This window comes from Rhinolophus ferrumequinum, chromosome 23 (genome assembly GCF_004115265.2).
Source record: "Rhinolophus ferrumequinum isolate MPI-CBG mRhiFer1 chromosome 23, mRhiFer1_v1.p, whole genome shotgun sequence".
NCBI lineage: Eukaryota > Metazoa > Chordata > Mammalia > Chiroptera > Rhinolophidae > Rhinolophus > Rhinolophus ferrumequinum.
In genome coordinates, this window is record NC_046306.1 from 861,075 (window position 1) to 873,819 (window position 12,745).

Genomic DNA, 12,745 nt, shown 5'->3' on the forward strand with positions numbered 1-12,745 from the left:
AACACGGACCACGGAGAGAGTGCCACCTGCTCCGCCGTCACAGCTCCGACCTGGCCCTGGTTGGCAGCAGGTCCCTGAATCATGTCCCTGAATTGTTTTGCTTTCCTGAGACTTTAATTCTGACAGTCTGACACAGGGTTCAGTGTAATCCTTTGGCGTACCCCAAAGAAAAGGTTACTGGCAACAGATTTTTGTGCACATTGAGGTGTTTGATAATATCTTTTAGCTGTTGTCAACAATACTTGCTAATTCACTGTCTTACTCAATGATCAAATACAACTAGAGGGCTGTAAATGGGAACATTTACATAACTGTTGAATACTATATCTTGTCATGTCTTAGTACAAAAAACAATGGGTCTTTCACATGCTGGAGAACTGCCTGTGTTTTATTAGTCGTCTTACTCACTTGACTTTTGTCCAAAAGAATGATGAACACCTATGAGGAACTGCCCCCACCCCCCCGAATGGACTCGGGGTAGTCCTCTAATGCCTGGGGGTGCATATGCATTTAAAATGTGAAGGGAATTTGTGTTTGACCCCTCCTGAAAAGATCTTTTAAACTCATGTTTACAAAAAGATTACACTTAAATTTTTAATGAGGTGTTTTTCTAAAATCTGCCTTTTCTTGATAATGTAAATTTGTCCTTCCATTTTCAAGCTTAGCTAACGATTTATATCAAGCCTTTGATAAGTAGAGTTTGTTGGTTGAAGTAACAGGTTTCAGTAATAATACAGTAGAGCGTTTCTTTCTGAAACGAAGCATGGCTGTGATCGTAAATACTGATGGAGGCCTTAATTACATTCCTTTTCTGAATTCAGTATTAAAAAACCCTTTTCTCTAAATCAGTATCTCACGCGATAAGGCCTGGAAAGTGTTCGCTAGTTTAAGCGTGAGCAAGCTTTTCAGGACACGTGACAGCACGCCTGGGTGTCGTCCTGCCCCACTAAGCGTGTGTCTCCTTTGCAGCCGTGAAGGAGGAAAGACAAGTGGAGGAGAGCCCAGCAGCGGCATCTGCGGTGCCCAAGAGAGCGGTCCCTCCAGGTTCGTCGGGGGGCGGCAAGCAGCCGCCAGCCAGAAGGCTCCTTCCAAACAAGCCTCCTTCCGGAAATGTGGCAGCGGCCAAGCCGGCCGTCAGAAAGGCGCCTTCGGGTTTCAAGGGCACCATACCCAAGAGGCCCTGGCTCTCGGCCTCCGTCTCGGGCAGTGCTCCGGCCACCAAGCAGGCAGGGCTGGTGCCTGGCGCCACCACATCTGCTTCCAAAAGGTTACCGAGCTCTGCTGCCTTGCTGGGGGCCACCAGGAAGCCTGTGGCCGCCTCTGTGCCCTTGGTCTCTCCTGCCCCGGGACGCCTGGGGACCTCCATCGCTGCCCCATCACAGCCAAATTCACAGATTCGGCAAAATATACGACGCTCCTTGAAGGAGATTTTGTGGAAAAGGTGGGCTGTTGCGCTTCATTTCTACCTTTTCTCCATTTCAAGTGGAATGGAACGTGCAGGTGCAGTGGTTTACACAGCAGCTCCTTTGTGCCTCCTAGGGTCAGCGACAGCGATGACCTGGTCATGACGGAGAATGACGTCGGGAAGATAGCCCTCCGGATCGAGAAGGAGATGTTCGGCCTGTTCCACGTCACAGACAATCGCTACAAGAGTAAATACCGCAGCCTCATGTTCAACCTCAAGGACCCCAAAAACCAGGTGTGCACCTCGGGGTTTGGGCTCGTGGCCCTGCCACAGAAGGAAACCTACTCTCTGGTTTCGTTAGCTGAGGCACATTAAACACAGCATTCTGAACCATCGTTACCCTTTTCGTGGCAGCTAAAAGGCACTTTTTATCCCCTTGGACGCTTGCCATAGGCCATTGGTGTGGGATCGTCACTCATCCTCTGTTCCTTACCTTCATGGAGACCTGGGGGGTCTCACCCGCTCCCTGGAGTCCATCTTTATCCTGCCAGCTTCATGTCTCGTAAACATGGCTGTATAATTGCGTCCTCGTCATCCCATCGACTTCAGAGTCAAGTTCAAATCCTCTGTCCTAGTATGTGGGCATCTCCATATCTAAGTGGGCTGCTTCTGCCGGCCTTTTCTGCCTGATTGGCATTCCCCATCAGCTGAGCGAGCCTGTCCATTTGGGTTTCCTTAGATCAATAAACTGCCGTGCTCACCGTCTGCACAGGTGCTGCGCACACCTGTTTTTGCAGCACTGGGTGGGCAGTGCTGTCCCCACAGGACCAAACGGGTTGGCTGCTAGCCTGAGCTCACGGTTCTCCCAGCTTCCGGCCGGCCTTGTGGATGCTTAGCGGTGTTAGACACGGGCCCACGGAAAGCTCCGCTTCCGTCTCTCCACATTAACCCCAGGCAGAAGAGGTCTTTTCCTACCTTTGTTCCCAACACTGCCTTTTGGAGTTGATTGTTGATTTCTCTGAGGTCTTTTCAGCAGTTGGTGCAACATGGGCCTTGAGGTCAGCTGTGTGACCTTAGTGCCCATGTTTTCTGGGCGCATTTGCTGTATGGCAGGGGCAGCCCAATGTTTACTCCCGGGGGGCTGTTGTCTGGAAGCCACAAGGCAGGCCCCTGCTGCTGTGTTGTCTCCAGATCCTTTCTAGGATCTTAGAAACAGTTACTCAGGTGTTTTCGAACCAGTGAACGAAAGATGTTTGTTCACAGGGACTCTTCCATCGTGTTCTGCGTGAAGAAATTTCTTTGGCAAAACTTGTGAGAATGAAGCCAGAAGAACTTGTATCTAAAGAGCTTTCCGTGTGGAAAGAGCGGCCCACGAAACCTGTGAGTGCTGGTGGGCGTGGCTGCTGGGGGCGCTGGGCTTCTCCAGAAGCCCAGGCTGTTGGCAGGAGGGCGCCCGCCTAGAAAAGGTGTTGTAAGGCTCTGTGTGTGTCGTTCACACCTTAGGTGATGGAGTCCAGAGCTAGACTGCATAATGAAAGTAAGAGGACTGCCATTAAGCAGGAAGCGATTCCCGACATGGAAGACTCGCCACCTGTGTCAGACTCGGACGTAAGCACTTGGCTGCCGCTGTTGACAAGAAGCCACTGGATGGTTGGGGCAGACATGACTCTGCCAGTTTATGCATGTGCACAGTCCTCGGGAACGTGCATTCGGTGGTCCTTTGGGTGGCACTTAACCATGAGGTGTTTCTTACGTGTGCTGGGCCGGGAGGAACTGACCTTGGTGTTTTCTCTCTTCACCGGCAGGAACAGGAGTCGGTGCGAGCTGTCCCTGAGAGCAGTGCCGCGCCCCTCCTGGACGTCTTCAGCAGCATGCTGAAGGACACCACCAGCCAGCACCGGGCACATCTCTTTGATCTGAACTGTAAAATTTGTACAGGTGAGCAGGTTTGGGGCTGAAACTTTGGAAGGGACACTTGACTTGCTTTCGTTTAAAGTCGCTGATCCTTCTAATGGCAATGGGATTGAGCCAAGTTTAAGAAATTCAAAGGCTAGGATGGTCTTCTGGAGTATGTAAAGTTAGCTCCGAGTTTTAGAGAGTTCTTTTTTATTCTTGCAAGAAATCATGACCTACTCGTGGACAGGCTGTGCCCTCACAAGTGTCAGATTTCTCACGAAGGCCTTCCTCTTTTCTTCAGGTCAAGTTCCATCATCAGAAGATGAACCAGCTCCAAAAAAACAGAAAGTGTCAGTTTCTGCTAAGAAGGAAGAGTCAAAACCCAAGCACGACAGCTCTCCCTCTGAGCCAGTTCTTAGCTCAGCTGATGAAGTCATGCCAGCTCTGCCTGAGAATGCCTCTGAGCCAGACCCAGAGAGCAACTCTCGGGCACACTCGGAGCGGAAGGGCTTCCCCGGGCCTCCAGGGGACAGCCACCCCGAGCCCTCTGCTCTGGAAGGGCCCTCCTGCCCGGCCTCCTGTGGGGCCGCGGTGCTCAGCACGGTCACCATGTCTGGCCGAGACCCCAGGACTGCACAGAGCGGGTCGAGCGCAGTCACGACCCCTGCAGCAGCCCACCCGGACAGCATCCACCCAGCAGAACCACGACCAGACGTCCTGAAGCCTGCTGTGGCCTCTGTGCTGGTGCCCAAGTCCATCCTGGCTAAGCCGTCCTCATCCCCTGAGCCCAGATATGTCCTGGCGGCCCCACCATCACCGAGCATCAGGTACGGTATCCGCGTGGAGCACATCACCGCTCGTTACTGTAGATGCAGGAGCAGTAGTGAGCGATCCAGCAGCTCAGCCCTGCAGGTACCCAGAAACTGCTGCTCTGCAGCCGGTGGAGGCGTTTAGAGGCCCCCGGCTTAGGACGCCTGGCACCACCTCCAAATACCGACCAGAAAACAGACACCCAAGTCCATGGCTGTCTCACGTCCTTGCCTGTTCCGTTTCTTTCTCTTTGACTAGAGCACCTGTGTATGTCATTATGATTGAAGTAGTTAATTTGCAAAAGTAAGCTACCGAAACTTGCAGGAATTCACTTTTACTTTCGTCGATATGTAAAATCTTCATACGTGGGAAATTCTTTGTGCAGAGACTGACTGACTTTTCCATGGTTCTGTTTTACAGCATCACAGAGTCGCGGTCCCCTCCAGAAGGAGATACAACCCAATTTTTGTCTCGACTCAGCACCATTTGGAAAGGATTTATTAACATGCAAAGCGTAGCAAAATTTGTCACTAAGGCATATCCTGTCTCTGGATGTTTTGATTATCTCAGTGAGGTTAGAACCGAGAGAGAGAGAGAGAGAGAGAGAGAGAGAGAGAGAGAGAGAATGTCTGTGTGTGCACATGTGCATCTGTCACGGGGTTCTGGTCCTGTACCAGAGTCCACTGTGGGATAGCCTTCCAACCAAGAGTCCGTATACGCAAGGAGGTTGGTTGGCATGGCGCTCATGAGTGTGCAGGGGACCAGTTTGGACAGCTGGCAGAAATCCCGATGAGAAACGGGGCATCCCAGCTTTTGTGAAAAAGCTGAAGTTCATCTTCTTGCTTTCTCTGTTCAGCTCGGGCATTTACCCAGTGCTTGCGTGCACCCAGCCAGGGGTGGGGCCGGCCTGTGTGACCCACCTTGGTGTGGAGTGACACACAAAACAGATCCTTTATTTTTCACGATTAATGAAAACTGCTAGCACTGAGAACAAAGCAAGGAGCAGTCAGCCAGTCCTTTCTGGATAATACTGAGGCAATACTGTGTATGGTGTTCACAGGAGACGGCACAAGCCTTTTGCCAGATGTCAGCCTGTCTGGCAGAAGCTTGTCACCACACCAGCCTTGGGTTTGGTGGTTTGGTAGCTCGCAGCCCTGAGTGTTAGCCAAGCAGCATTCGGTACAGTTAATGACCATTTTCTCTGGAATCGTGTGGTTTTCTTGAATGTCGGGTAGCCAGTGCCCTGAAGTGACTGCATCATTCTCTGAACGCGTCCCACCCACCGGTCGTTCACGCACATGCGTTTTGTTTAGGACCTGCCCGACACGATTCACATTGGTGGAAGGATCGCACCGAGGACGGTTTGGGATTATGTCGGCAAACTCAAATCTTCTGTGTCTAAGGTACCTGCTTACAGTCTAATCTGCACACCCACGGAAGGTGTCTGTCTGGTCCTTTCTCTCACTTCTCATCTCTCTGGGTTAATATTCGAAATGTCAGCCTGTTGCTTCTTAGATATTTCCAGGTGAATGTTTAAAATGAAGTTTGTGGCTAGATAACTGAGAGTGTTAGCATAATACAGCGACGCGCTCCATTGCTGATTTATTATAATAGTGCACATGCAGTTCTCTGTTCGTGAGAAAGGCTTCATTTCCTGTTGTCTTTGTGAGTGAAAGGGTGGAGCTGCGAGGTGGTCGGGTCGCTCGCTGAGGACCTCATCTTGGCTGCGGCTGTGGGTCGTGCCCTTGGGCAGGGGCTCAGTTTGTGTCAGGTTCACAGAAGGGTTAGAGACTGTCGTCTGGTGTAGCTCTCCCAGTTTCTCCTAACACAGGCGGCTTTTGTAGATCACACAGCCGGTCAGTCATGACCACAGTCACTGCATTTAGCAGAGGCCAGTGTCCCCGACATGGTACCAGGCTGGCGCCCACGTGGCTCGACTCATCAGCACTGAGCTGGAGGGCGGGGTATGTGTGGAGGCCCCCGGGACTGAGGAGACTTAGGTCGAGGTGCACGGGAGCCTGTGCCCCCCTGCACCCCATGACGTGGACGTGCTGGACAGCAGGATGAGAAGCCGACAGCCACTCGGTCTGGCTTCAGAGTGCTTCTGGGGCTGAGGCCCACAGTGAGAGCAGGCGCCTCTCCAGAACGGCCACAGGTCCATGTGTCTGTCCCCTGTGCTCTCACCGTAGGAGCTGTGTCTGATCCGCTTTCACCCCGCGACGGAGGAGGAGGAGGTGGCCTATATCTCTCTGTACTCCTATTTTAGCAGCCGCGGCCGCTTTGGCGTGGTCGCTAATAACAGCAGGCACGTCAAGGACCTCTACCTGATCCCGCTCAGCGCCGAGGACCCTATCCCGCCCAAGCTCCTGCCCTTTGAGGGACCAGGTAAGCCCCAGCTTTCTGGGTGGTGAGTAGGTGCCTCTGATCCCACACACACCCCCTCCCCACACGTGTCCTACTTAGCTGGTGGTGGCCAGGCACTCATGCTGCCTCGGCACACGTGACTGGAGGACCAGGGGTAGGAGCCACACAGAGCAGCATTTAGCTCGAGGGCACGGCTTCCAGGACACGGGGTAGGGGTTGGGGGCAGTAGGAGTACCCCTGCATCGGCATAATTGCCCAGAAGAGCTTGATGAAGCGAAGGGACCCACGGCACCCAGCCCGCCTGTCACAGCCTGAGTCGGTGGCCTGGGTCAGTCAGTGCCAGGAGCTTGCACAGGAGCCTGGGAGGAAAGGTAATGCCACCCTCATCGGCCAGCGCCAGCACTCGGCTTTCTAGTAACGCTCAGCCCGCAGCGCAGAGGCAGGCAGACTGCTCGCTCTAACGCCGACTCCCAGCACACAGGCCACGGCAGTGCAGGGGCAACTAAAGAGTTCCAGAAATAATGACTTTTAAGTCGACTGCTCAGATTTTCATAAGCTCTTTTCTCTTTTGCGAAATACTTTGTGTTTGCTCTTTCTTGATAAAGTGCTGCTTTTTAAGGATTACTTACCAATTAACCTTAAAAAAACCAGACTCGTCAAGGGATTGAGGGTGAGTCCTGGGGGCGTGGTCTGTGAGTGCCTGGCTCTTTGTCCCGAGAAGAGGTTGGCGAAAGATGCCTAAGCTGGAGCACATCTGTGCCCACAAAGTCCCGAGGGCTACAAATCCTAGCAGATGATGGGTCTAGCACCCGCTCGTGCTCCCGAATGTTGTTCTAGAGGCGGTGGCCAAACGCCTCGGGCCATCGCTGCTGCTGCCCAGACCCTGGCACCTCTGTGGCCTTGGCCCTGTCCTGCAGCCACATGCTGTGCTCACACTGCCCCTAAACGGCCGGGACCCAGTGGGGCGCCCTCGCCCGGCCCTGAGCCTGACTGGAGCCCATGCTTGGCCTTGCAGGGGGGCCCGGTGCCCGTTTTCAAAATTGTGCCCAAAGAGGGATCGGCGTGCCCGTAATTGCAGGGTTGTTGTCACTGGCACGATGCATCCAATCATCTGGATGCTTCAGGGTGCCCTGTCATACTCTTGGGGGTGAAGAAGTACCACCTGGCGGGTGGGGGTCCTGGTGAGGGCGCAGCTGGTGAAGCGGCTGGCCAGCTCCCTGGATGACCGTGAAGGGAAACGTCCGTGTCCCTGAAGGTGAGATGAAGAAGCTGACTCCTCAGACACCTGTGAAAAGCCTCCGGTTAGTCACGAGTGTAGACACCGTGTGGGGTCTTAGTGAGCGGGGGATTCTGGTCAGACAGACACACTCTTCTCCGCGCGTAGAGCACTTTGTGGAGACGTGAGTCAGTGGGTCCTGGAGTCATCCCTTTCGAACAATGAAAACACTTGCTTCCTGGTGTGAGCCCATCTCGCTGCTCCATCTGCCTCCCTGAGCCCAGCGGCTACATCTTGTCAGGTTGCGGGGTCCTCAGGGGTGGTGACCAGGCCAGAGGGAAAAGGTACAGCTTCAGGATTTGGCCGGGGACAGGAGGGGTCAAGGGAAGCCACAGAGCAGCCCCTCCATTGGGCTGTGGTGGGAGCTGGGGTCGTGTGCAGCCCTGCAGAGGCGAGGCGAGGACCACACTGGGTGCTTCCAAGGTGACATGGCCAGGAGGGCTGGGCTGGGCTGCGGGCGGGGCTCTCGCCTTACCCACTAAGCGTGATGGGCGCTGAGCACCAGGCACTCGGTAATGGCTGAATGGACGTCACACTCTGGTCCGTCCGCGTTCCTGAGGCTCTGACACCACCTGAGGGGGACACCCTAAAGACTGGCAGGTTTTCCTCCACAATAAACAACAAATGTGTGTTGTTAAAACACTAAGAAGGATTGTAGATACGTAATCAGTGATTTTTCATGCATGAGCTCTTAAAAGATTTTTTTAATTTAAGGGCTTCTAAATCTAAGCCTGTTTCATTCAGTATACTAGTTTTCATTCCGTTGTCAGTGTTTTCACGTACACTAATGCCTGTGTATGTTGTATACATGTCCACGTCGGCGGAACCACCTGGATTCCAGGCCGGGCTGTCTACCTGACCTGCAGCACGTGTTTATCGCGTGGCTTAGCACACCCCAGATAACCATCTCCACCTGTCCTGGTGTCGTGTGTGTGCGTGTGTGTGTGTGCATTTGGGAGGCTGGGAGTGGGCGCGCTGCTCCTGACCCAGGGTCCCTGCCCTCAGAGGGCTGGTCTCGGCACGGCATCCTGTGAAGGCTCAGGCCCAGTCAGAGGGGAACAGTGACGTCCCTCAGCAGGTCCCAAGCAGGCTTCAACACTGGCCCCACCGCAGGTCAGAGCATTTGTTCTCCGAGGGGGTGACGTGTGCTGCCCACAGCTGTCACTCCTGAGGTCACATACCCAGTAAATGGCTGAGCCAGGGTTGGCCGCACCCCCTCTCCATCCATAGGCCTTGCTCAAAGCACAGGCCTCTGGGAACACAGAGCTCCAGCTTGGGAGCTGCCAGCCCATGTGGGGGCTTTGGAGACCGCTGTGGGAGTGTGAGAAGGTTATGTGGGAAAGGTCGTCGCAGGGGGCAGTGACCGACACACACACCTTAGCTTACGGCGACAACACGAGCTGCGAGCTGGGGCACCAGTAGATTTGGACCAGATGGTGTCCCCCTGAGCTCTTGCTGGTCGCACTTGAGAAGCAGGTGAGGACGCCAACGGTGCTGAAACCGTCTTCTCACCTGTGAAAGCGGCGTGGCCAGCCCTGGTCAGTGCTCGCTCGGGACAGTGAACGCCGGGCCCTGGGTCTGCACATCCCTCCTCGGCCCGCTTTGCCTTTGCCCATCCACGTCTCCTCTCAGAAACCCGCCAGAGCGGGACTTGTCCACAGACGTGCCAGGCCGTCTGGGGTCACACAGTGGCCTTGTGATAACATGGCAGCAGTATTTCCAAGGACAACTGCAAAACCTGGGTCTCTCTAATCCAGCTGGGCACCTTTCCCACTACAGAGGTTAGCTCAGCTCAGTGCCGCCGACATGGATGGCGTCCCCACTGGGGACGTGGGGCTCAGCGTGGAAAACCAGGCCGACTGACGCTTGCTCGTGTGCGTCCCTGTGTGGGCCCTCTAGCACTGAACGTGGCAGGTCCACACCTCCCGAGGGGCTGCAGGCTCAGGTGCTCAGAGGTTCTGAGACCTCGGGCAGGTGCCTTCGGAGGTGTTCCAGCCGACGGGGAGGGCCATCTTCTTACAAGGTTGTTCACGTGCATAGTGTCCTCTTTCTGTGTTCCCTTTTTAACTTAGCTGGGAAGTTCTGTGCCTGAAATGCTGTCAGGTAAGGACTCTGGTCTCCAAGTGTACCGATAGCTGCAGACTGATCGCAGCGCCTGCTGCCGACTGTACCTTCCTCCTCCAAAACCAATAAAAGTTTTCCGTGGAAACCACTCATTGTTTGTTTGAATTGAACCGTTAGTGGCTCTCAGTACCTGTCCCAGTGTCCCCCGGTGCTTGTCATAGCCAGCACTCCTCCCGTCCAGTCGTGCCACCCAGCCGAGGGCTGCAGGCCACCTGGACCAAGATGACACTCGTTCCTGCTGGAGCACCGAGCCCTGTGGCTTTGTCAGGTCGTATGGTTCAAAATGGGGAAGCGGGAGAGGTGTGTGTGTGTGTGTGTGCGCGCGCGTGCCTGCATGTGGAGGGCTGGGCGGGCACACCGCTGCCCGTGTTTGCAAGTCTTTCCTGCCCAGTCACACTTAAAGACTGTCACCTAGTAACTCCCACACCTTTTCTGTTCCAGCAGGTGGGAAAATTTTGTTTGCACAGACAGACCATAAGAGGGTTTTCATTTTAAATAATGGGTAGTGGAGCATGCCAGACAGATTTAGAGGTGAAAGCAATGTTTTGATAGTTTGGGGGTTAAGGAGTCAGCTTTCAGATGGTTTATTAAAAAGCTTTGTCCCATGTGTCAGGTTTGAGATACGTGGGGGGCCCAGGACTCCCTCCTCTTCCTGGCAATTCACCTTCCCTCACAGGTGTGTCCCTGTGGCAGACACACCTGGACACGCATCCTGCTTTGGTCTTGTCTCAGGAAACCAGGTGGCACAGCCTCTTCAGATGACCCTGACCCTGGGCTTCCCGTGCCTCCCCTGTGTGTGGTTTAATGAGAACACTGAGCTAAGGCTCCCCTCCCCCGTGACCACTCAGAAAGGATCCATGCAGCTAAAGGCTTGTTTTCACCCACAGTCCTTTCCGAGGGTAAACATTTGCTCCCGCGTTGCCTAGGGCGTCGGGTGGGAGTGCCCACATCCTTGTTCTCAGTCTGTCCGACCCTTCTTGTCTGGGATGGAGCAGGGGACCGCTGACACCAGTCCCACTCACCTCGTGCTTGTTTTCATCTGATGTGCCAATCACAAGCCTCTACAACCCTCAAAAGGGAGGTGGGTAAGTGAGCGCCCTGCTTGTAACAATGGAGAAAGGGAGGAATTTGCGAACTGGAGACGCAGCCTTGGGTTGGAGCCCTTGGTCTCTGCCCTGCAGCCAGCCTGGTCCCTGCGCTGCCCCTTCTCGGGGGCCAGGTTGCGGGGGCTTTGGGAGGGAGAGACTTCCCCATGCAGACACCCCTTTGTACTCTGCAGCATTCCCTCCTCTCTCATCTCAGTAAGGATTGTGTCCAAGACCCAGCATAGCTCAGTGGACTTAACTTTTTCTCCTGTGAATGTAGGTTACCATTCAAACATGCAGCCATAACACCAACATATCAGTCGGATGATAAGATTTGACTGCTTCAAAATAGGGATGTGCATTTTTGAGAGCCCCTTTTAAATTTAAAATCTTGGGGGAGATCAGGGGGGAAATTCAAAACTAACCCCCACCCAGCTGGAAGTTCTACTAGACGATCAAGTAATTTCACCATGACCTTCCCCACCATGAATATGATGACAAAGGTTAAAGTCTGAAGGGTTCTGCCGAGGCTGGGATAATAGTCTTGTTTGAGTAAGCATGTTAAGCCATTAAAAGTTGGAGTTGGCGTGGTACCCTTCACAAGGGCCGGAGACCGTGTCCTCCTGGGTTTAACAGTCACTTCCCATCACACACAGCTTAGTGACCTGATGCTTGATTCCTGCCTCAAGCCTTGTGCTTTAGAAGTTGGGCTGGTTTTCATGTGGCATAGCCCCTCTGCGTTGAGGTCAAGTTCCGGGGGACCTCCCCACACCAAGGCTCCCAGCCACCCATGTGGCTGCGCACATTCCCCTTCTGAAGTTGGGTGCTTTAGGGAGCGGAGGCCTGGGAGAAGCTGTCCTGCAGGCTCTAGGGCTCCTATCAACAGTTTGGTCCAGACAGGCCATCAGAGCCAATTTAACAACTGACCAGACACAAACACGGTGTGACTATGCCGTAAAACACTCAGGAAAGAGCTGGAACACTGAGAGAAGTACTGTTTCAAGTTAAAATACCCGTAATTCATGTTAATTAGAAAATGGACGTGGCTACCCCGCATATCTGAGCAGGGACACTTGGGCGTGAAACTCCAGGCTGCCAGTCCCTGGGCCCTCTGCCCAGCTGCTCCTCTCCTTGGACACGGCTGTTAGCAGCAGGGTAGGGAGAGGACATTCTGGAAGCCATTCTCTAATGAAGGTGGTGAGGTCCTGGGGCATTAGGAGTGCAGGTCTTCAGTGGGCATCTCAGCTCGCACGCCAGCCTGTGGAGCAGGTCCAGTGCCTTGGCAGTCCGTGTGGTGCTGGGTCACCTCTGGTCCTCAGGTGGCTGGGACGTCCAACACCCTGGAGCTCAGCCTGTCAGCCCTTGTCTGTTGGGATTTAGGGAGATTCACATCGCTGAAATCACAGAATAGGAAAAAAAACACTGATTTTCTTTTTTAGTAAGTAAAAAAAGGAACATGAATGTATACCACAGTAATGTTAAACTATAAGTTGAATTTATACAATTTCATTGCGAACTTTCTGTCCTTTGTGTAGCATTTCTCCCTACATTACTGTTTGGTGACTTGGATTTTTTTTGTTCCCTTTGGCATTCCAGATTTATTAGGAGTGTGGGGGTGGGAGAGCATTACCGAAATACCAGCACTCCTGTACAGTACGCCACCGTTGGGAACACTGTCCTTTTTAAGAAATAACCTTTAAGAACTACTGTGCCCTAAAACCCCAGTGTATTTTCTTTGCCGCCAGCATTCCGAAACTTCAATGCTTGATTGACGCACCAGGTCCT

At 53.6% G+C, this 12,745-nt stretch overlaps 1 protein-coding gene across 1 annotated transcript in view; it reads left to right on the forward strand.

Moving 5' to 3' along the window:
* DIDO1 (death inducer-obliterator 1) overlaps positions 1–12,745 on the forward strand; it is a 42,055-nt gene that overhangs the window by 25,150 nt on the left and 4,160 nt on the right. Inside the window, exons 8-16 of the mRNA XM_033094547.1 lie at positions 970–1,441; positions 1,540–1,699; positions 2,669–2,785; positions 2,909–3,013; positions 3,211–3,343; positions 3,603–4,128; positions 4,532–4,685; positions 5,425–5,514; positions 6,301–6,496. Of these exons, the coding sequence (XP_032950438.1) occupies positions 970–1,441; positions 1,540–1,699; positions 2,669–2,785; positions 2,909–3,013; positions 3,211–3,343; positions 3,603–4,128; positions 4,532–4,685; positions 5,425–5,514; positions 6,301–6,496 (1,953 nt within the window). The remainder of the gene's footprint in view (positions 1–969; positions 1,442–1,539; positions 1,700–2,668; positions 2,786–2,908; positions 3,014–3,210; positions 3,344–3,602; positions 4,129–4,531; positions 4,686–5,424; positions 5,515–6,300; positions 6,497–12,745) is intronic.